Here is a 23,595-nt window from a genome sequence, read left to right on the forward strand (position 1 = left end):
CCCTAATTGAAAATTGAGGATTCTTGCTGTGATGCTAGTAGCCCTTTAGACTAGGTCCTTGCCCTCATCTCTACCCTTACCCTGCTGTGCTCTCTCAGGACCCTGGCTCCAGTAACAGCCAGGCACTTTTAGCTGACTGGATTTTCTAGTTTGCCTTATCATGGGTTAGTCCCTTTTATTAGAAAGGCTGTCTTCCATTCTTACCCTCTTGTAAGTTCCTACTTGTCCTTTACTACCCACTTTAAGCACTGCCTTCTCTGTGGATCTTTTCCTAACCTTTTCTGTATGTCATCATGTTTCTCTCTAGGGCCTGTACTTTGTCTCTGGTCCTAGTGTCACATAATTGCCATATTGAGGACGCAGCAGGCACAGGAGTTGGAAGATTTGAAGTCACATAATTTGGTGTATTGTTCATATTTAAAATTTTCTGTATGTTCTGATGTTTCAGTACCTTAAAAATCTTTCTGGCTAGGGTATAGCTAGCTGCCCCTCCTGGGGCCAGCCAATAGAGATAGCAAAGGCCCCAGCTGGAAGCATGTCTTTGATACCAAACTAACCAATCTAGAGCCACACGTCCTCTGTCTGGGCCCCTTACACTCCAGGATACAATATTCTTCTTCCTTCTGCCTCATCCTGGGGCTAGGTGTCAGGCATCTGGGGCCACTCCGATAGTTAAAGCCTGTCAAAATTATTCAGACTACCAAAGTGAAACTGCCCTGTCCTCCTGTCTTGCCTTTCCCTGGGAGACCCTGATAAAGGCTCTGACCTTGGCTTTTCCCTTGCTTTTGCTTTCTGCCTCTTGACTACCCTGAGGTTTCTCCATTATGGCTTTAGGTGGTATGCTGTGCCTTCTTGTTTCTAGGACTTGTGAATATAATAAACTTTTTTCCTGAGCCTTTCCTGTGGTTGTATCTACTGACCATCACATGAAAGGTTACAAAACATATTTTTCCCCATTTTATTGAGATATAATATATATACATACACAAACACACAAAAATGTTTTTTGCACTTGGTATGAGAAGTCTTAGAATTTACTTTCTTAACAACTTCCATATATACCATATGGCAGTATTAACTATATTAACTATAGTCACTATGTTGTACATTATATCCCTAGTACTTATTTCTCTTATAATTGAACCTTTTGACCAACATTGTCCAATCCCCTAACGCCTGCCTCTGGTAACCACAAATTTGATTTCTTTCATAATGAAGTTTTTTTTTTTTTAAGATTTCACAGATAACTGAGATCATACAATATGTACCTTTCTGTTTGATTAATTTCACTTAGCACAATACTCTCAAAGTCCATTTGTGTTGTCACAAATGGCAGGGTTTCCTCCTCTCTATGGTTGAATAATATTCATATATATATATATATATATATATATATATACACACACATATATATATGTGTGTGTGTGTGTGTGTGTGTGTGCGTGTGTGTGTGTATGTATCAACTTTTTTACCCATTCATCTGTCAGGGGACACTTAGGTTGTTTCCATATCACGGCTGTTATAAATAATGTTGCTATGGACATGGGGGTGCAGATATCTTTTCAATATAGTCAAAACATCTGATTTTTTTTAAAAAACATTTTCCTTAATGTTTATTTTTGAGAGAGAGAGAGAGAGAGAGAGAGACAGCGAACAAATGGGGGAGGGGTAGAGAGAGAGGGAGACACAGAATCCGAAGCCGGATCCAGGCTCTGAGCTGTCAGCACAGAGCCTGGCACAGGGCTTGAACTCATGAACCACGAGATCATGACCTGAGCCGAAGTTAGATGCTTAACCGACTGAGCCACGCAGGTGCCCCAAAACATCTGATCTTTAATTTATACTTTGCTTCTTTCCAGCTATACAACCTAACTTTATCTTCTTAAGAACCCTGTTTCCTCATTCCTAAAGTTGGGGTAATAGACCCTACCTTTAGTGTTATTCAGAAGGCTAATGCTTACAGAATATTTCTACCAGTTCTGCCCCATGATAAATATTGCCCATTATTTTTATTATTACTGTTATTATTATTACATGTTTTGATAGACACAGCTCTCTCATCTACCATATTTTCATCTCTTGAAGGGCAAAGATCATCTCTGTAACCCTCCTTCTAGAACATCAATAAATACTTGACACATGAATGAATGAATGAATGAGTGAATCAATGAATGAAAAAATACATAACGCAAGGAAGATTAGAGCCAGGATATGAAATGCCCACATTAAAAGTGTGTACTTTTATTTGGTTAGACTTTTGGGAATGGAAGTGATAGTTCATTGAGAGCTTTACTGGAGCTTCTTAATTAGAAACTTTAAGTTTAATCAGAAGGGCTGGTGGTTTCTAAACTGTGTTTTGAAGAGCCTGTGGCTGCCTTGAGGTGCCTCAAGGTAGGATGGAGGTAAAGGGTGTGACACAAAGAGGAGTGGGAGGCAAAGTGTATGGGAGGGACTCTTTCCTCTTCCACATCTCCACAGAGCTCCTGACCTTGAAACCAGATAGTTTTGTGTATAGTTTTGTGCTTTTATGTATTGGATTTCTGCTTAAGTTTCATTGGAAAGTAGTTGAGTTGTAGGAGTAGCACAGCCCATTTACCATGGTGTGCTGGGTGTGTGATGGCTTAGGTATTGGGGGTGGGAGGATGAAGGCAGTGCCCCATGTGCTGGGAGAAGTGGATGGCAGCTGAGAACCTGAGAGACATCCTGGGGGAGAGCTCACGCAGTGCTGAGGAAGTAGAGCCCGTAGTGCATCTCCATTGGCAGTGTGGGATGTGAGTCCAAGCTGATTGATAAGACAGCTTTTGATATAGAAGTTGTAGACAGGGCATTGGTATGTCTGCTTGAGATGAAGACCTGTGAGATTAGAAACTCAAGCACATTGAATTTTACTTTATTGAGCGGATAGGTGTTGTGTGCCAACTACCTATCAGTGTTCTGGGTCATGATGAGCAAAGTGATTGTGGTCCTGTCCTCATGGATCCTGCAGTCCAGTGGGGAAGGCACATAACCCATTGTCACTGACCTATGATGAGATATGAAGCAAAGAACTGTGTGATTTGAGTGTTTCTGACAGGTAGGAGATCTGATTCAGTCAGGGTGGAACATAGCAGGAAGAATTTTCTGAAGAAACAATGGTTGAACCGACATCTACGATTATGGGAGTCCTAATAAGTGGAGAGTGAGGGCAGGGTTAGGGTTAGGAGAGTTGAGGAAGAGGGAGCAGCCTGTGTGAAGCTCAGGAAGTACAGCTTATGGAGCCCAAGGAAGGCCAGTGTGGCTGGTGGGCAGCACACTGGAGGGAGGACTGGCTTGGCTTTGAACCTCATAGTTCCTGACAGTCAACTAGAAGTGCAAAGAACAGAAACTTTCCTCTGACCCTTTCCCCCTGGCCCTGCATGACCTTTGGTTTGTACTCCTTAATACTTTTGAGTCCTGTATTGGTTTCCTAGGGCTGTTTTAACAAAGTACCATAGGTGGAATGATTTAAACAACAGACGTTTATTCTCTGATAGTTCTGGAAGTTGGCAGTCCAAGATCAAGGTGTCAGCAAGGTTGGTTCCTTCTGAGGGATATGAGGGAGAATCTGGTTCAGGCCTTTCCCTTTACTTTTGATTGTTTCTTGACATATATGGCATCCATTGGTTTGTGTAAGCATCACCCCCGTCCTCTGCCTTCATTTTTGCATGACGTTTTCCTTGTGTGCATCTCCGTCCAAGATTCCCCTTTTTATAAGAACACTGTCAGATTAGGGCCCACCCTACTCTGGTGTGACCTCATCTTAACTAATTTCATCTGCAATGACTTTTTTTGCAAATAAGGTCACATTTTGAACTCGTGGGGGTTTAGGACTTTCATACGTGAATTTTTAGGGGGACACCATTCAGCCTGCAACAGGTCCTATTTTTAGCCTGATACTGTTATATGTTTAGAAAATAACTACTTCAGATATGAAAATGAACTTTCTCTCTCCTTTGTCTTAGAGCCTAGAGATGAAAACATAAAATTGAAACTGGCTTGTAGTAAACATGCAGTAAAATTTAGATAATAAGGTCTTTGTTCAAGTGCCATAATTTACTTCCACCTCATAAGAAAATACAAGTGCCCATTGTTGGGTGTGTACCTATTAGACAGTTGCTGCTGAGTGGATGTTATTAGCCTGAAACCAGTGGGACCCACATTTATGCTGGGTGGGGGGTAGGGGAAAAGAAGGGAGAGGGAGACAGAGACAGAGAATGGAACCAAAACTAAACCCAGACTTCCTGGCATGTAAGTAGTGTTTGCAGAAGGTGCCAAGAGGACACTTTAGAGGCTGTGGTGCCAAGTGTGTGGCTGCTGGGCCATGAGTGCAGCTGCTAGCAGTTTGTGGTCAGATGTCCGGTATATAGAGAATGGTTTCCAACCTACCTGGTCATCCTTCCCTTCCATCTTGTGGTTTCCTAAGCTTAGGGACCTATTGTCAATTCAAATAAACAGGTTTTAAGTGGTGTTAATTTTTCCCTCTAACCTCTATATTCCTGCTTGCTCAAAATCCATGTTCAACTGTAGGTCATTGTCAACAGTTTTATGAAGACTGAAATTCATCTGGTGAATACCCACCTGTTAGGTACATAAGCTGGCAAGCATTTTGGTGGGTTAGTGCATACACTACAATAGATTATGAAATATTTTGAATTTTACCCCAAGCTTAACACAACATATTTTTTAAATTTTTGAGAGAGAGAGAGAGAGAGAGGGAGAGAGGGATGGAGGGAGGGAGAGAGAGAGAGAGAGCGCACACAGGGGAGAGGGGCAGAGGGAGAGAGAGAGAGAATCTTAAGCTCGATGTGGGGCTCGATCCCATGACCTTGGGATGATGACCTGAGCCAAAATCAAGAGTCGGACACTCAACTAACTGAGCCACCTAGGCGTCCCAACGCGGTATTTTTTCTATTCAGTTATTTATTCCATGTGGATGGACATTGCATGTGGATATGACAAAAAGGTCTGTGGCCAGTTTGGGGCATAGACTCTTAGAGTTGAAGGAACCTTATTGGTTTTGTGGACCAACTTCCTACCCTTGTGGATTTTCTCCTACAGCAGTATAATAACTAGCCGTCTAATCTCTGCAAGAATATCCAAATCAATCAGGAACTTGCCTGATCCTACTCTCCTTGAGTATTTAATTTTTGGCTTTTACTGACCCCTTCGTAGTTTTATTTTAGCCCTTTAGTTACCAGAAGTTACCACTATTTTTCCTTCCCCCTTTGTTATTATTCTCTGTTCTTTTGTTCTTTAATGCCATTCTCATTTATCACCTTCTGAAGCTACTGGAGTTGGTCATTGTCCCTCATAAGACTTGGAACAATTCCTAGAGGTGGTGGATTCATCAGAGTAGAGTGCAATAAAAATTACTGTATTGTAAACTGAGATGATTAGCTCAACTGGTTACATGTTTTGTCCCCCAAAGCCATGAATTCTACCAGTTGGAAGTCACCTGGAACCCAGCTTCATAATGTGCTAGATTTCCTCACCCTTAAGAGTTGGCTTTTTATAACATTTCTCAAAAACCTTTAATTTTTTTGTATTGTTGTTGAATATAGTTCAGACTTAACTTGGCTAAATTACATCCCTTCCAGAATGTGTTTTGGGTCAGCATTTCCTAGACCTTGTTAGTAGAACACTGGGCTTGCCAGAGGTGAACAGGATCTCTCTCTTTCACCACCATCCCTCCCTCAGAGGCAGTAGGGATTCTGTCATTAAAAAATTGGGAAACACCGCTTCCAAGTTTCCCCTCTTGCTCATTCACAAGGTATATTTGCTGAAGGTTTTGAGAAGTCCTGAAGTAACTTCCTAGGGCTGCTGCAGCAAATTGCAGACTGGGTGGCCTAAAACAACAGATTTATCCTCTCACAGTTTTGGAGGCCAGAAATCCAAAATTAGCTGTGGGTAGGGCTATGCTCCCTCTTGAGGTTCTAGAAGAGAATCAATTCCTTGCTCTTCTGGCTTCTGGCGGCTGCTAGCATTCCTTGACTTGTGGCTGCATCACTTCGGTCTGTTTCTGTGGTCACACGGCCTCCTCATCTTCTGTCTGTGAAATCTCTCTGTGCTTCCCTCTTAGAGGGATGCTTGCAACTGGATTTGGGGCTATCCAAAATAATCTCCACATTTCAAGATCTTGATCACATTTGCAAAGACTGTTTTGATATAAGATAACAACATTCATACAATGCAGTCATTAGGATGGGGCTATGCTTTGGGGGGCCATTATTTACCTACCACAGTTGATCATCTTTTATCCATTTAGGACACACTTCGTAGCCACTCCTTCTTATGCCAAATTGGTTTTCCTTTTCATCAAATATTTATCTTGAAGCTCATCTTTTCTCCTTTTCACAATGCCTTCCTATCTGTCTTCGCTCCCTACTTCTAATTGCTAAGTAGTTTGGTTTATATTTTTAAAACACCTTGCACTCTTGTGTCATCTCTCATTAAAGTCTGTGCCTTTGTTGAACTTTGAACAGTGTGGGATAGTGGGCAAGCATCTCTGGAGTCAGACTGTCTGGGTCTAAATCCCAGCCTCCCTTCCCCGGTTAATAGCTGTATGATTTTAGGTAAGTTACTTAATTGCTTCTGCCTAAGTTTCATTGTCTGTAATGGGGGATAATTAGTGTTGTTTTGGGAATTACATAAGTTAATAAATGTAAACTGCTGAAAACACAGCTTATCACTACACTGTCCAAAATTGTAGCCATAAGCCGTATGTGGCTATTGAACAATTAGGATGTGGATAATAGAACTGAGGAAATGAATTTTTTAAATGGAAGCAATATAAAATAAATTTTTGTTAAACACAACTCTCTTGTTTTGGTTAGGATTACATTTCAGTTTAACTGGTGTATTTCACACTTAAACACACCACTGATTTTGTTGATGTCACCTAATATATTCACTTGGAATGATTTTTTTTCTGTGTTCTATCTAACATTGTATTGCATTTATTTGAGTATTTTATTCAGACAGCAGGACTTAGTGATACATGTACCTCATCATTGGTAATTAAATTGAAATGTTTATAATTTTAATTAAAATGTAATTTTTCCAATTAAAATAGTATAAACCAATTTTAGAATTCAAATCAAAGGCATTTACTGCTGCAGAATTGAGTGCAGACATAGAAACTAGTACTATGATCAGAGCAATGAAGACATAAAGAGACTGGAAATTCTGTGATTAATTTGCAATTTGCTCTGCCAGAGCAAAACAGAAAAACTGTTGTGTTAAAAAATTTAAGGAAAATAAACTGGGTAATATTAAGAGATTAAGATTTGATTAGAAGTTTCCTCTCAATGATGATCAAAAAAGAATTAATGCATTTAGTTGCCTGAAATCTGAATTAAATATCCAGTACATTTAAAATTTTGGTAGGATGAGCACTTGTCACTTCAGCCATCTAAAATGGCTTAAATTAATGCACAAAAGAGGAAAACAATTTTAGTTGGAGAGGTGGGAAAATAAGTTATTTGTTACTGAAGTTTTATTAGAAAATTATGAGAAAATACAACAATGTATATACACAATTTTAAAGATACTCAATTAAATCACCAGTTGCCTATAGAATACAAGGTCTTTCTAACTATCAAAGATTAGTTTATTTGAAATTTGAAAAATTTCAAGTGCTTTTCTTTATCTTTCAACAAGTTGCAGGGTCACTGCCTAGTTACTACTTTAGATATCCTTTTTCTCTCAACGTTTTTTTTTTTTTTTTTTTTTAATTTATTTTTGGGACAGAGAGAGACGGAGCATGAACGGGGGAGGGGCAGAGAGAGAGGGAGACACAGAATCGGAAACAGGCTCCAGGCTCTGAGCCATCAGCCCAGAGCCTGACGCGGGGCTCGAACTCACGGACCGTGAGATCGTGACCTGGCTGAAGTCGGACGCTTAACCGACTGCGCCACCCAGGCGCCCCAGATATCCTTTTTCTCAAAGGATTTAAAAATTTACAAAGAAATGATATAAATTTATAGGGAGAAATACCAAATTTGTAGCATAGATATTTTTGAATGTTCTCTATGTCAGAGAAGAATTTCAGATGGATATAAAAAAATTAATTTCTATTACAACAGGTTTCTATCACTTCAGCTATGTTAGGTGAAATATCTGCATTTATGAATTTTAAAATAAGAGACTGATATTTCTTTTATTGCTTCTTTTCACTATATTCTGAAGCAGACTCTAAAAAGTGTCATAGGGGCACCTGGGTGGCTCAGTTGGTTAAACGTTCAACTCTTGATTTTGGCTTAGGTCATGGTCTCACAATTGGTGAGACTGAGCCCCACGTGGGGCTCTGTGCTGACAGCATGGAGCCTGCCTGGGATTCTCTCTCTCTCTCCCCCTTGCTCTCTGTCCCTCCCCAGCTTGTGGTCTCTTTCTGTCTCTCAAAAATAAATAAATAAACTTAAAATGTGTCATAGATAACTGGTTAAAATTTTTCAATCTATACATTCAAATATATGAATCATTGCCAGTTCATAGACCTGTTGAAAGAAATAACAGACAAGGCTGTGATCTTGTGCTCTTGGCCAGCATTCATTGGTGGAGTCATGAATGAGTTTTACAAAGATTGCTGTAATATTTACTCCAATATAAGATTTTCTTTTCTTTCTTGAAATGAAAGGGATGCTTGCCAGATAATTATAAAGAAAACATGGCAGTGTGATTTATGTTTTCTCAGTTTTACCACACTGCTTATGAATGAGTTAAATTTGAAGCTGTAAGGAAAGGAAAAGTTTATTTTTGATCTAGCTAGGGAGATGTGAGAATTCATGTTGAAATTGAAAATCTTTATAATACAAATAAATAATGAAGTTATACGTTTTTCTAACATGAATCAATATGTAGAAGATTTAAACTCTTAATAGGATTACATAAACTGGCTATAAAAACCAGAAAGAAAGTTGGAAGAACACTATGAGAGTTGCTTTCCGATGTATGCAAATACTCATTTGGATTCAGTGTTAATACTTAAGACTGAGTTAACTTGAACAGATACGGATTTTAAACTGATAGCCTTTTGTTCCAAAGTCAAATCAGTTTTTCTTAAAACAAAACAAAACAAAACAAAACAAACTGAATCAGTTGTACCAGTGTATATAATGGTTATTAAAGGGAAATTATTTTTTTTGGTATTAAATTTTCAGAAGATTTGATATGACCAGTTGTTCAATTTTATGAAATCTAGATACAGATCAAGTGCTTCTGAAGAAAATTTAAGTTTGAATTGAGATGTGTTGTGTCAAATAACAGATTTTGAAAAATTTAATACAAAAAAGAATGTATAACATCTCATTAATAATTTTCTCTTAATGTATTGATATAACATTCTGGATATGTTGGGTTAAATAAATTTTTTAAAATTAAGTTTTGCTTATTTTTAACTTTTTAAAATTTGGCTACTAGAAAATTTAAAGTTACACATATGGCTCAGAATATATTGCTGGCCTAACCCATCATAGGTATACAGTGAATGAATGGTAGCATTAATATGATCGCTAATATGATGATGATGATATATTGTTGTTGTTGTATTGATTCCTTGTCCTCTCACTAGATTATAAATTCCTTAGGGGTAAGAAATATATCTTATCCTTCTTTTTTTAAGGTTTATATATTTATTTTGAGAGAGAGAGAGAGAGAGAGAGAGAGCAAGAGAGCACAGCATGAGCAGGGGAGGGGCAGTAAAAGAGGGAGAGAGAGAATCCCAAGCAGGCTCTGTGCTGTCAGCACACAGAGCCCTACATGGGGCTCAATCTCATGAACCATGAGATCATGACCTGAGCTGAAATCAAGACTCTGATACCTAACTGACTGAGCCACCCAGGTGCCCCATCTTATCCTTATTTTTATTTGCCATGTCATATCGTGTAGTCCTTTTTTAAAGGACAGTGGATTGATTGCCCCAGGATCTGCTTTTAATATTCCATGTATGGACCTGTGGGTTTTTTTTTTCATCTTCAGGATAATGGCATAGAAATCTCTTTGAGTCTGTGAACATGTGCATGCATACAATCACACACACACACACACACACACACACACACACACACACACATACACACACACGAGTATTTTGTTTAGTATACTTGAAAGGGAGTTATTTAAACATTCATAATCATGGATTATTGCAAAAGTAATTGGTACTTACTTTGAAAATTGTATTTCAGTAAGCTTTGAGTTTTTATATATTTTTTATATACATTGAAAACCTTTAAAAAACTGACATTATTAGAATCTTGTTTTTGTTGAAACACTTTTATTTTGATTGAAGTAGAATTATTCAGGAAATAACACTGTAGTTAGGATTAGACAAATTGGCTTCATATTCTGCCATGTTCTCTAACTAGCTCTGTGACCTTGAACAAGGGATTTAAGCTTTATTTTTTTTTTAATGTTTATTTATTGAGAGAGAGAGAGGTGGGGGAAGGCGCAGAGAGAGAGAGAATCCCAAGCAGCGCCTGACATAGGGCACAGTCCCATGAACCACGAGATCATGACTTGAGCAGAAATCAAGAGTTGGATGCTTAACCAGCTGAGCCACCCAGGTACCCTGGGATTTAAGCTTTCTGAACCTCAGTTTTCTAATCAGGAAAAAGGGGGGGATAATATCAGTTGCATTACTAGGATGGTGTGAGAGATATAAATGGGAAAAATATCTTAGAGTGCTTAGCAACCATAGGAATCCTAGAAATATACATTATTATTATTTTGATAGAAATAATAATAAATATCTTGAAAAACATAACACAACATAAGGTTGAGTTAACCACATCAATTAAAACGTGATCGCTTATGGGATTTTTAAGCATAGAGTTGTGGTACAAAAAAAGCCTCTCAATTGTTTCAAATGTACAACCTAAATCTATAAAATATAGTCAAATACCCCCAAAGTCATAAACATTAGGTGAGAGACTAGCTGGGAAACAAATCAATAGTTAGACATTTAAGTATTATAAGATTAGACCAAAAGGTGCATCTGATCAGGTAAGACTGAACTAGAGACACCTGGTTTTCAGTCTAAGACTCTGGAAATGTTGGGAAGTTGGAGTTTGGTGCTGCTGTAAGCAAGGTGGGGAGTTGATTTTCACCTAGAGAATTTCCACTCCTCGTACTCTTGCCCCTGTGTGCCCTTACAAAACTCTGGTCTTCATTCGAGTGCAATGTTGATAATGTTTTTTGTCGTATTAAGTCAAGATTTTAAAAATTGTAGGGTTGAATAAGAACTAAGCTCCACTGCTGTTAGTAAGAGAAAGCAAAACGACAGGATAAAAACGACTTAAAGTGTAAGTGCTGAAGAAATTCAAACTGTCATCTCAGTATCTCACAAAGAGTTCCTTTTATCCCTCTGTTTTTTTTTTAATTTATTTTGAACATTTATTTATTTATTATTTTTGAGAGACAGAAGGAGAGTGCGAGCAGGAAAGGGGCAGAGAGAGAGGGAGATACAGAATAGGAAGCAAGACTCCAGCCTCCGAGCTGTCAGCACAGAGCCCAGTGTGGGGCTCGAACCCACAAACTGTGAGATCATGACCTGAGCCAAAGTCAGACGCATAACTAATTGTGCCACCCAGGTGCCCCTTATCCCCTCTGTTTCTATGTTAGGGCTGAAATATCTAGAAACACACCTAGATTGTGTAGCCTAAAAGGCAGTGACACTGGAGAGAGAGTTGCAAGCACAGTAGAGGCACATATTTTTAAATATGTGATTCCCCCTCCCCCCCAAATGGTTTTTTTTTTCTTTTTTTTTTCAACGTTTATTTATTTTTGGGACAGAGAGAGACAGAGCATGAACGGGGGAGGGGCAGAGAGAGAGGGAGACACAGAATCGGAAACAGCCTCCAGGCTCCGAGCCATCAGCCCAGAGCCTGACGCGGGGCTCGAACTCACGGACCGCGAGATCGTGACCTGGCTGAAGTCGGACGCTTAACCGACTGCGCCACCCAGGCGCCCCCCCAAATGGTTTTTAATAACTTCTTTGGGTGGTAGAACCCAAAGCACAATATTAGCACAACTTAACAAGTAAATGGAGAGATTTCCTAGCCACAAACTGAATGGACTGAACCTACCCACAGACCGGACAATCCAGGGGAATCAACATTGTTCATGGTAGGACCTCTGTGATTTACGGTCATTCCTACAATACTTTGTTCTTTGTCCTCTGGCTCTTAAAGTTAGTTGGCTTTATTAGTTTTATGATATGCAGCTTTCGGGGTAGATGCTTACAAATTTCTCCATTTATACTTGTGTACATATGCTTGAATTTTATCTGTTTCAGTGATTTCAAGTTATGTAAATCACAGTAAATCACAGTTCATATTTTGTATCTTTCTTCAGTGATTTACAATATCTCCAGGGTGATGGATATTCCATGGTTGCAGAGCAGATCTGAAATGCATCAGGGAGCCTATAAGTGACATTTCTGTCATAGTATATATTTTAGAAACAGTCTTAACTAGATTGTGCCAATAACTTAACCTTGAAAGAAATTAGGTTAAAAGAACATTTGTAAATAGTTAAACTCTGCTTGTTACCAACAGTGACATTTTAGTAACAACCTGTTAAATGAATTTGCAGTAAGATAGGGAAAGATAGAGACATCAATATATGTGTATTCTTTTGTTATTTATGACCTTTTTAAAGCTGTAAACAAAAGGACATTTTTTTCGTCTTCCTCCCTTAGCCAGGACACAAATTATAAAAAGAAATGTATAAGGAAGTGTTAATAAATCAGGTAAATACTAAAATTTCATAATTCTTCTCTTTTCAGTACAAAGAAATTTAAAGTTTTTCATTAAGCATGGACTTGAACACTGGACAAAGTATAGCACTGTTTTAGTTTTGAGTACCTGTAAAAAATCCTTTCCTGTATAAATCACTTGGATGAATAGAACTACATAAGCGTATACTTTGCAAAGAAACAGGCTTTAATTGTATAGAATGTCACTTTGAGAGATAATGAGAAAGGGAAAAGGAAAGAGAGGAACTCTGTTTTCAAAATCTGTATATATATATTTACTACAAAGAAGTTATTATTTAAGCATGAAGTTTACTGGTGATTTATTATTGACTTCCCTACAGATCTGTCCAAATCTTTATCAATGTATTTGGAACGCTGAGTTATAAAAACTTTCAGTTAGTATATTGTTCTAAACTTGAAAGGAGTTAATTCACACCAGCAGTGAATGGCCAGTTAGGTAGATATTTAAAAGGATTTCGACAGGGATATGTTTCTTGTATTTCCTCCCCCCCCGCCTTGATTTCATGCTCAAGTGTGATGATTTATTTCTCCGGGGAAGTCTGCCATCCAGTATAGAAGAGGTCAATATGGTAGTATTTCATAGCTTTTCTTTTATCTGTACAGCCTTGCCACCCTCTATGACTCATGCATCTACTGGTGTTCACTGATAGCAGAACATTTTGATTAGCTGCACAGGTTACCTGGTTACTGTTCTCAATCTGTCCACATGTGTGTTTGCTGATGTATGTGAAATGTGGAGGTCTGAGCCAGTGTTGGAGCATAATCCTATCTAGGCCAGGAAATGCCTGGCTTCCCAGATACTTCTCAGAGCAATAGGGCATGGACTAAATCTCTTATTTCCTTCCTGTCCTTTATTCCATAACACCTATGGCCCAAGTGGATGTTTGATATTCACTAATCTGGGACAGTTCATATTGTTAATAAATTGTTTAGTGACCAAATTTTATGTTAAAACATCTGTCCATCATTATGGGGTAATTGATCCTGTTAGTGAAACAAATTGTAATAAATAATTCATTACGTGTGTGTGTGTGTGTGTGTGTGTGTGTGTGTGTGTGTGTGTAGATTACATATATATTTCAAATTCTTTTTCTGTTTACTGACATCTTGGGCAGGTTACTTGGTCTCAGCTCACCTCAGTTTGCTTATTTGTAAAATGGGGATAATAATAGTGCCAACTACATAGGGTTATTGTGAATATTTAAAAGTTAATGAATGTAAAACATTTAGTGCATGTCTGGCATATCTTATCTAAGTGGTATATAAGCACTTACTATTGTTATTAATATTATTTGTAGTAATAGTAAGTCATGTGAAGACTTTTTTTTTTTAATCTCTGAAGGATAAAACTTCAGCATTAGTGAAGAATAGGAGAGTGGGAGAGAGAAAAACACAGGTTCAAACTAAAGGAGCTTACCCATTAAAAAAAGGAAAGCTAGTCCATGGGATACAGTATTCTTTGGGCATACTTATATTCATGTAGAGATGAAAGTTTGGCTCATTCTTGATGTGTCTACGTATTATGTACATCCAAACACACTTTAGGCTGTTAAAAAATGCCTTTATATTTCCTTTCGAGGCTTTTTAAAACATTTCTGGGACTGTGTGTGTGTGTGTGTGTGTGTGTGTGTTGTAATTCTAATTATGTAGTTAAAAATTGTCTTTCTATACCTTATTAATAATTGTTTCCTTTCTACCTTCTTTTGTTAACCCTTTAATCCCATTTTCCTTAAAGCATTTGTCTAATTACAGAAATTTATTTTACTATGTTGAAGTTAACAATATTACAAATGCTGGGTTGCGCAAATTTAGCTGGAATTCATATTTTGGTGTTTGCATTCTTCTTTGGTCATTAAACCAAGAACGTGCAACAATCATTTGCAATTTGAAAAGAACATGTATTTTAAACCAGCTAATTATGGGAGTTCTATCACTGAAAATCAGTTAATCTGTTTCAAAATACTTTTTTGAGTAGCTTATATTAGAGAGGAAAATTAATTTTATGAGTGTTCTAGATACTAACAAGAACAAATCAATTGGCAAAATACAGCCTACTAGAAAAGTGGATGGGGCGCCTGGGTGGCACATTCGGTTAAGCGTCCGACTTCAGCCAGGTCACAATCTTGCGGTCCGGGAGTTGGAGCCCTGCGTTAGACTCTGGGCTGATGGCTCAGAGCCTGGAGCCTGTTTCCGATTCTGTGTCTCCCTCTCTCTCTGCCCCTCCCCCGTTCATGCTCTGTCTCTCTCTGTCCCAAAAATAAATAAAGGTTGAAAAAAAATTTAAAAAAAAAAAGTGGATAAAAAATAGAAAAAATAAGGATAGTTCCTAGAAGAAATAGTATATATGATCACAAACAAAAAACTCTTCAGTCTTAAGACTAGCCAAAAAATGAAAAGAAAAACATCATTTTTAACCTGTCAAACTGGAAAAAAAATGTTTGTAAAATTAACCTTTTGGGTCATTTTTTTCTTTGTGATATTTTTTCTTCAGCAAATCTTTTTTAAAAAATTTACCATGGACACAAGACTTAACATTACAGTCATATGTAGGATTATTGGAGATATCTGGCTTCTTTTTAAAATGTTGCTTTTAATCTAGTTCATGATGGTTTACTGGAAAGTCTTGTGTTTGGCAACAGAGCTGCTGTATATGTGTATATATATATATATATATATGTATGAGGTGTATGTGCAAGCACTTCACACCTGTTTGAAGGGCTCTTTCCCTGGCAAATAGTCAGAGGGAATGGGTGGTTACAGGAAGAATATCTTAGCTGCTGGGCACAATACATTTTTTATTGTTCAGAGTTTGTTGATAGCGTTTCTAGATTACAGTGCTCCTCTCTAACAGGAAGTAAATCACAAAAAGTGAAAGTCTGTTTTTCTGTGGCAGTGGCTTTTATGGGGAAATAATTGTTAATTTTGAAAGACTACTTGGGTAGCTCAGGTTGGCTTGGGCTCAGGTTATGATCTCGCGGTCCGTGAGTTCAAGCCCCACATGAGGCTCTGAGCTGACAGCTCAGAGCTGGGAGCCTGCCCAAGATTCTGTATCTCTCTCTCTTTTTCTCTCTCTCTGCCCCTCCCCAGCTTGTATTCTGTCTCAAAAATAAATAAATAAACATTTAAAAAAAATAAAAGACTATGGGAATTGGGAATTATTTATGTTTTAAATATTGATAATATCCTCGTTTCCTGTCTACCACTCAGTTAGTTTTCACTCCACTGATAATTGTTTGCTGTATTCTTGTTCTTCACTTGGAAGTGCATTAGTGTATTTTACTTGGTTCTCAACTGTAGACATTAGTCCATTCTCTTCTTTTTAGATTTTTTTGTCACACACACACACACACACACACACACACACACACACACACACACGTGTGAGTGGAGGAGGGGCAGAGAGAGAGAGAGAGAGAGAGAGAGAATCCCAAGCCGACTCCACACTGTCAGCACAGAGCCAGAAGCAGGGTTCAATCTCACGACCATGAGGTCATTACCTGAGCTGAAATCAAGAGTTGGATGCTTAACTGACTGAGCCACCCAGGTGCCCCTACATTTTTTTGCAGTAGTTTTTAGTGAAAAATTCTGAGGCCTGGGAGTTGAAGACTGTTTTTTTTTCTTTCTTTCTATTTTTTGCGTGTAGATTTTGCTACTTCCGTACTGTGTGACTCTACATTAAACATTTAACTGTTTTGAATCTCAATTTCCTGACCTGTAAAATGAGAGAGTTGGATTAATTAATCCCTATGGTCTTTTGAATTCTGTGAGTTTGACAAAGATTTTATGCAGTGATTTGTGTTACAAACATGAGCCAAGTGAAAATACTTTTCAAGTATATTCTGCTTCTGCATTCTTCATATTATGTGGCTAATCTTCCCATTGGAAGTTTTCATTCTAATTCTAAACTGCATCTTCCATTAATCATTGAGCTGTTTGCATTTCTTTTATGGGGAGGTACAGATTACTTTGATATTGTAATTGCTATTAGCTGAAAAGATGCTTATTTTAGTGTAATTAGAATTTGTAGAATTAAAGAACATAAAGGGCAGCATAAATTGGTGTTCTCTCTCCTTCCAGAAGGGATATTCTATTTCCTAATGCTTGAGATGGTCTAAACAAAGAAATTCATGTGTTAGTGGCATGAATTCTTTAGCCCAATACTACTTATTCTGTTCAAAGAAGCTGCCAATTGGTTCTTAGGCAGAAACACACAGTATAATTTAGCATGCAGTTCAGAGGAACCGCTTCGCAAATTGCATACAAGAAAGTGTCCTTTTCATTTGTTCTTCTGTACTATAAGTGCATCCATGTTTGAAGAGAAAAGAGAAATGCTAGTCTCCTCTGTAGGAAGGTAGACTGCCTGGCACATACGTGCTTGGATGTGGGCTAGATTAGAGGATCAATCGGTGCTTAATATAGCCTTCGGTGGCCATTGGGAGAAGGGGTTAGCTTTCTTTACTTCCTTCAGCTTTTTATAGTTGTGAAATTTTAGGGAATTTTAATGCTACAGTCAAAATAGGATTGAATTAGAGGCGCCGGGGTGGCTCAGCTGGTTAAGCATCTGACTTTGGCTCATCCAACTTTGGAATCCTGCGTTGGGCTCTGTGCTGACAGCTCAGAGCCTGGAGCCTGCTTCGGATTCTGTGTCTCCATCTTTCTGCCCTTCCCCCCACTCATGTTCTGTCTGTCTCTCTGTCTCTCACAAAAATAAACATTAAAAAAAAATTTAAAAACAAGATAGGATTGGATTAATTTTTGCAATTACTCTTTATTTTTATGGGTGTTTATCTAAAATATTTCTGAATACTCCATGAAAGGTAAAAAACCAGAGATACCCAAGTATAGGGACTATAGGCATCAGGCACACCTAAATCTGGCACTTTTGGTCCTTGGTCATTGGCCCCGCCTCCTTGGCTCTAGAGCGCCAAACAGTAAATACATCCACAGCCAATCCAAGTCCATCTTCAAACAACATTATACTGTTTCCTGTGTGGAGCATACACCCAAACAAAACCTGAGAAATCTCAGGTGCTGTGTATGGTCTCCTTCCTCTGAGCTCTGGAATGTTCTAAAATTAGTTTACTTAATCAAAACTAGAAGCACTGATTAATCCATAAAGCACTGTGTAATGGAAAATGACTAAATTAATTTGATTTAAAAGTAAACCCATTATGGTCTTTCATTATTTTGTTAGATTTTGACATGTTTTCGTAGATCCCAGGTGTAGGAGGGTGAGGAAGAAGGTTGTTTTCTAGGTCAAAATTACAGGAGACTTGGATTCTAGTCCTGGCTTTGCCTCTGTAGTGTGATATTAGGCAAAATGACTATCTTCACATGCCTCATTTACCTAAGATGTAGTGGCTCTTGCTTTCCAGGCTGAGTTCTTGCAAGAATAAGATAGAAAATGTTTTTGTGTCTTGAAAATGTTATAGCCATGGTGATTACTCAGATCTGTATAGCATTTAATACAAAATGGAAACCCTTAATTACCTTAATGTGTGCAAAATTAAATGTAAAAGAGTCACAAATGGGACATTGTCTCTCCAATTAAAAAGTTTTCTATAACAAGGATTGAACCCAGGCTGGAATTTGTACCAAATTAATTGTGTTCATAGTAAGTGAGTTGGAAATTCAGTTCATTTAGTTCCTTGTTTTCTGGGGGATTAAGAATCAGAATTTTTTTTTTTTTGAAAAATTTTTTTTTCAACGTTTATTTATTTTTGGAACAGAGAGAGACAGAGCATGAACAGGGGAGGGGCAGAGAGAGAGGGAGACACAGAATCGGAAACAGGCTCCAGGCTCTGAGCCATCAGCCCAGAGCCTGACGCGGGGCTCGAACTCACGGGCCGCGAGATCGTGACCTGGCTGAAGTCGGACGCTTAACCGACTGCGCCACCCAGGCGCCCCAAGAATCAGAATTTTTAATGTTGGTCATAGGTTCTCAGTTGCCATGACATTTCAGTCGTTAGTCTGATTGAAGCCTTCTCCAACAACCCTGTTCTTCTAGAGGAGGCAGAAAAAATGATCTTGTTGGCTTGGCTGACGCCTGCCTGTTTAGAAACTGTGTCTCCCTGTGGAGTCCCCTCAGGGGCCTGGGAAGAGGACAAGGGGAGGCCAGCTGGGCTGCCTAGGCCAGAGACCAAGAGCCTTTGCTCTGCTCCATTTCCCACTCATTGTGCAGCCCAGGCCCTATCACTTGAGAGACCTGGCAAGGAAGTCAGGAGGAAGTGAGTGCCCTGCTGTTTCAGAATGTTCCAGTGTGGTTGGAAAGTTTGAGAAGGGCCCTGGGTGAGAAGAACAAGACCTTATTGACAGGGTTCAGGCCCGATCAGTTCTGTTTCACATCAGCTTTCTGAATAATCACAGCCCTCCCAGCCCCCCTGGATCTCTAGCACTTTCACCTCTGCCTTTTTTTTTTTTGAAACATTGTATGTAGCCATGGTAGAACACAAAGCGCTTTAAATTTTTATTCCAAAGAGGAATTATGAAAGATGAAAAGTATACTGTTGCCTGCTTCAAAATGACAACACTAACACCAGCACCAAAACAAAACTTCATATTTTGTAGGGTTTTCCAGACTACTGTAAAATTATTCCTCTTATTGTAAATGCTTTTTCTATTAAGCTGTTTTCTCATTGATTGATTTGTAAGACTACTCATTATTCTTACATTTCTGTTGGTCTGTTCTAGTCTGAATTGTTCAGCCCTCTTATCTGATTTAGTTTGCATGTTGGGTATTTAAAAACTGTGTAATTGTGTGTAAATCATAAGATTGAGAGGAAAAGGAATATGTTAAACAATTTCTCTTCTCTACATGAGTCTATAAAACAGAATATTTATGTCAAGTCAGAAGAAAATCTGCTGGTGGTTTTAATGAACCACAAAATGTGTCCCTTGTATACCTTGCCTTGTCATCCTGCCTGAATTTATGTGTGACTCTGCATTAATGTAGTAAACACTCTTTTGGCAGTCCTGTCATTTTCAGGACCCGTAGGGTGTCTCCAATTCCAGCTTTAAGCCAACTAATGACAATAATAAGACTTGCTTCACTTTTCTTTTTCCTGGAATGTCTGGTAGGAACTTTTGAAGCTCAGAGGGATATTGTAAACTTTTTCAAAGTGAAGAAACCAAATATCCCCAGCTACTTTTGAGTACACAAATATCCAGTAGTTGGAGCCTCCCATTTTTATGTTTAAGTCTGGATAGGATGGAGGGGACCTACCCAGGCTGAAAGCAGGTGGGCAGTTAACAGGTTTTACTGCAAAGTGTCTATCCAACTCATATTTTGAGCAAGGCTGGTAGCTTTTTTATAGTACCTCTAGAACAGTGATTTCTCACCTTTTGGTCTCTTAATAGTTTTATTAGAAGACTCTCGTACTTCCTTTCCCTAAACCTGGCACATAAAATATTTTAGTTTAAATGACACTCTTCCTTATCTAGAAATTTTTACAAGTTATTAAAAGCCAGTCGAGAATCTCTGTGTTTAGTCAGATACCTTCATCCTAATGTAGGGATTAACTGCATGATTTAAGATGCATTCTTTCTATTTTGTAAAAAATAAACATCCTTCTTTTATTTAAAGTTTATGTGTGTATATGCATACATATTCAGTGATAATAACACAAATCTGATTGTGTTTATCCCCCTCCCCCAAAAGTCTTTTGTTGCCGAACTTTCCAGAACCCCTGAGTTAGAAGCCAACTCCCACCAGTGCCTAGAAAGCCTTCTCCCACGAAAGTACTCATCTTCCTCCTTTCCACTATGGTGTCTTTTTTCAATAACATTAACACTCTTGTGCTCTCTGCCTCCTCCTCACACTCACCCTGCCTTCTCCCCAAGTCCCCACAGCTCTCATCTAATTCTTCCCCAGTGATTCCTTTTTTACAACCACCCAGAATTAGTCTTATTCCTGTATGTTCCTGTAGTACCAAGGACTTCTGCTTTGCTACACATACTTTGCATAGTAAAGTGGAAAAACCTAAACCCAAATCCATGTGAATCTTAAGTGTCATGTTCTCTCTGTTGCCCCATATTATCTCCCCAGATTTTGTTTCTTACTCCATGAATAGGACAATGATAACATTTTACTGTGCTGCTTTGGTGCTCAAATGAAATAATGTCTATGAAAATGCTCAAGGAATAGTAGAAAGTTGATCATTATTCTGTTTTTACCATCATTATCTGTATTATTTTTATTTTGGTTGCCATGATCCTTAATTTAAGTTCATATAGCCTCTTCAGTGCTTTTCTCAAAACTCTCAGTTTTGGCTGCCTTCTCTCCTCGCCATGATGAATCTGACAGTTGTCAATTTTCCTTCCCTTCCCAGGATGGTTCATACTTGGCTGAGTTCCTGCTGGAGAAAGGCTACGAGGTGAGTGACTCAGTGAGCAAGCACAGGCTGGTGGAATCACTTGGACGCAGTGGCCTCCTGCTTCCTCTGCCGTAGTCCTCCTGTGTGTGTTTTCCACTGAAACTCTGATAACAAGTCAAAATCAGGGGAAGAATGTGCCGCTTGGCTTGTAACCATGCCAGCTCATTGTGCTATTTATCTGTTGGTGAGCACTGGTGGCTTCCCCCTGTTCCTTAGTGTTTAACTGCTTTGCACGCTTCCCACATTCTTAGATAAAACAGCAATCTGTGTAAGCTAAAAGCTATAATATTATTAGGGTTAATTTATGATGTAATGTGTTACATAAAAAAAAAGTCTCGCAGTGAAGTCACTTAATTCGGAAATTGCACAGAGCAATAAAAACTAAGCTGATCTTTGGCAAGCTTGAATGAAACATTTACACTCAGAGGTTTTTGCTTTCTAATAGGCAGCCATATATTTTATGGAGGCTGAAACTTCTGGGTTTGCTGGCGTCATCATCATTGTCGTCATCTTTTTCTCCTCTTTTGTCCTCTCCTTCAACACTGACTGCTTTCCTTAAAGGAAACCGGAATTTTACATATTGAATTTGATATAGCCCCATGTATATATCTTACCTTTTTAAAGAACAATTCTCAGATATATACATCTATGTAAATTCATGTTACACAGAGAAGAAAAACCTATACAGTGACCCATATGCTCTGGGCTGATCTGGGAGTGTTTATGTTAATAAATTTGAATTCTCTGGATTATTCTAATTGTAGGTGTACTGTTTTAAAAAATGTGCATGGTGGGCAGATGGAAAAACAACAGCAAGGAATTTGGCATCTAAATGCCAACAGGATTTGGGGTGCCTGGGTGGCGCAGTCGGTTAAGCGTCCGACTTCAGCCAGGTCACGATCTCGCGGTCCGGGAGTTCGAGCCCCGTGTCAGGCTCTGGGCTGATGGCTCAGAGCCTGGAGCCTGTTTCCGATTCTGTGTCTCCCTCTCTCTCTGCCCCTCGCCCATTCATGCTCTGTCTCTCTCTGTCCCAAAAATAAATAAACATTGAAAAAAAAAATTAAAAAAAAAATAAATAAATGCCAACAGGATTTGCTGAAAAGGAAACTAACTTTCTTACTATAACTCATAATCTTTTCTGAGAGCCTTGACTTTTAGACTTTAAGAAGTAATAGCAGATATGTTTAGCACCTTCTATTTCCTTACCTAGCCAGCTAGTTTTATATTTTGCAAAAATATCAAAATAAGACAACTATAATTATGAAAGTGTACATGTGCACTTATGTTCATATGCAAAGATTTCCTATAATAATTGAGTGATAAATACATATTCTTTAAAGCAGAGAATTTTAGAGTAGATCATATGTAATATAGAAGAGTTAGTTTTAGATAAAGACTGGTATTTATTTAGACTACATTAACTTAGTGCTTTGGTAAGTCTAAAAGGGAAGGATTAGCAGAGAGACTTACTCTGTTTCAGGTGCTGGCACTGGCTGAGAGGTGTTTGGTAGCTAGAGAGGAGTTAGTGATTTGGCTGTGTATCAAGTGAACCAAGAGAAGGAAATTTGTGAGTAAGAGTTGATGGGGTTCAGGATGTGCTACCTCAAAATATGGCACCTCAGCATATTGAATATTTTAAGCTGAAGCAGTTTGAGAAAATAGTGGAAGTTGGAGAAAATAGAAGGAGTTTGAGAAAACTGTAGAAGTTCTTCCTGTTAATCTTTTTTGGTTTAATGTGGAGGAGGAAAAAATTTTTCCTCAACTCTCTTAGGGTCCCTGTCTGGGTCTGAAAATTAAACTGAGAAGCATGCAAATTTATTTAATGTAAGTTTTATGTGACATGGAAACCTTCATAAAGAAATGAAGATCCAAAGAAACTGTTAAGGCTAGGTATGTTTATGTTAGGTTCGATGGAGAGTGGATGGTCATGGAGAAATATGACAGGTCAGGCAGTATGATGTGAATATAATAAATAGGGGAAAACTTAACAAGATTTGTTTATTTGAATTCTTGTTGGCATCCCCTTGTCTTCAGAGACAAGGATGCTCCTTTTCTCCAGTTATAGGGTGGATACCTCTCACTAGAGGGTGTCGTGACTGTTTCAGGGGAGAAGAGCAGGGGGAAGGTTAGAGTGACTTTCCTGCTTCTACTGTTTTCTCACATTCCTTCAGCTTAAAATAGTCCATACACCAAGATGCCATATTTTGGGGTAGCGTGTCCTGAACCCCATCATGGTCATTGCAGTTTTGAACAGTGAGGTGATATGTCAGACAGAAAGCTTAAGCTGTGTGGTGTTGAAATTTACTTCCAAGGTGGACATGGGGGACTAAGACATGGGTGAGGATGGTGGCAACAAGTTGTATCCACAGCTAGCCCAGAGGAAAATGGAGCAGGCATGGCAGCGTGAGGTGGAGTTGTCACTGTGAAAATGTG

At 38.6% G+C, this 23,595-nt stretch overlaps 1 protein-coding gene across 4 annotated transcripts in view; it reads left to right on the forward strand.

The window, feature by feature from the left end:
* GMDS (GDP-mannose 4,6-dehydratase) overlaps positions 1-23,595 on the forward strand; it is a 640,362-nt gene that overhangs the window by 130,930 nt on the left and 485,837 nt on the right. For all 4 annotated transcript variants that reach the window (XM_047858179.1, XM_047858177.1, XM_047858176.1 and 1 more), the window contains one exon: positions 21,118-21,162. In XM_047858179.1, coding sequence (XP_047714135.1) covers positions 21,118-21,162 — 45 coding nt within the window. The remainder of the gene's footprint in view (positions 1-21,117; positions 21,163-23,595) is intronic.

This window comes from Prionailurus viverrinus, chromosome B2, assembly GCF_022837055.1.
Source record: "Prionailurus viverrinus isolate Anna chromosome B2, UM_Priviv_1.0, whole genome shotgun sequence".
NCBI lineage: Eukaryota > Metazoa > Chordata > Mammalia > Carnivora > Felidae > Prionailurus > Prionailurus viverrinus.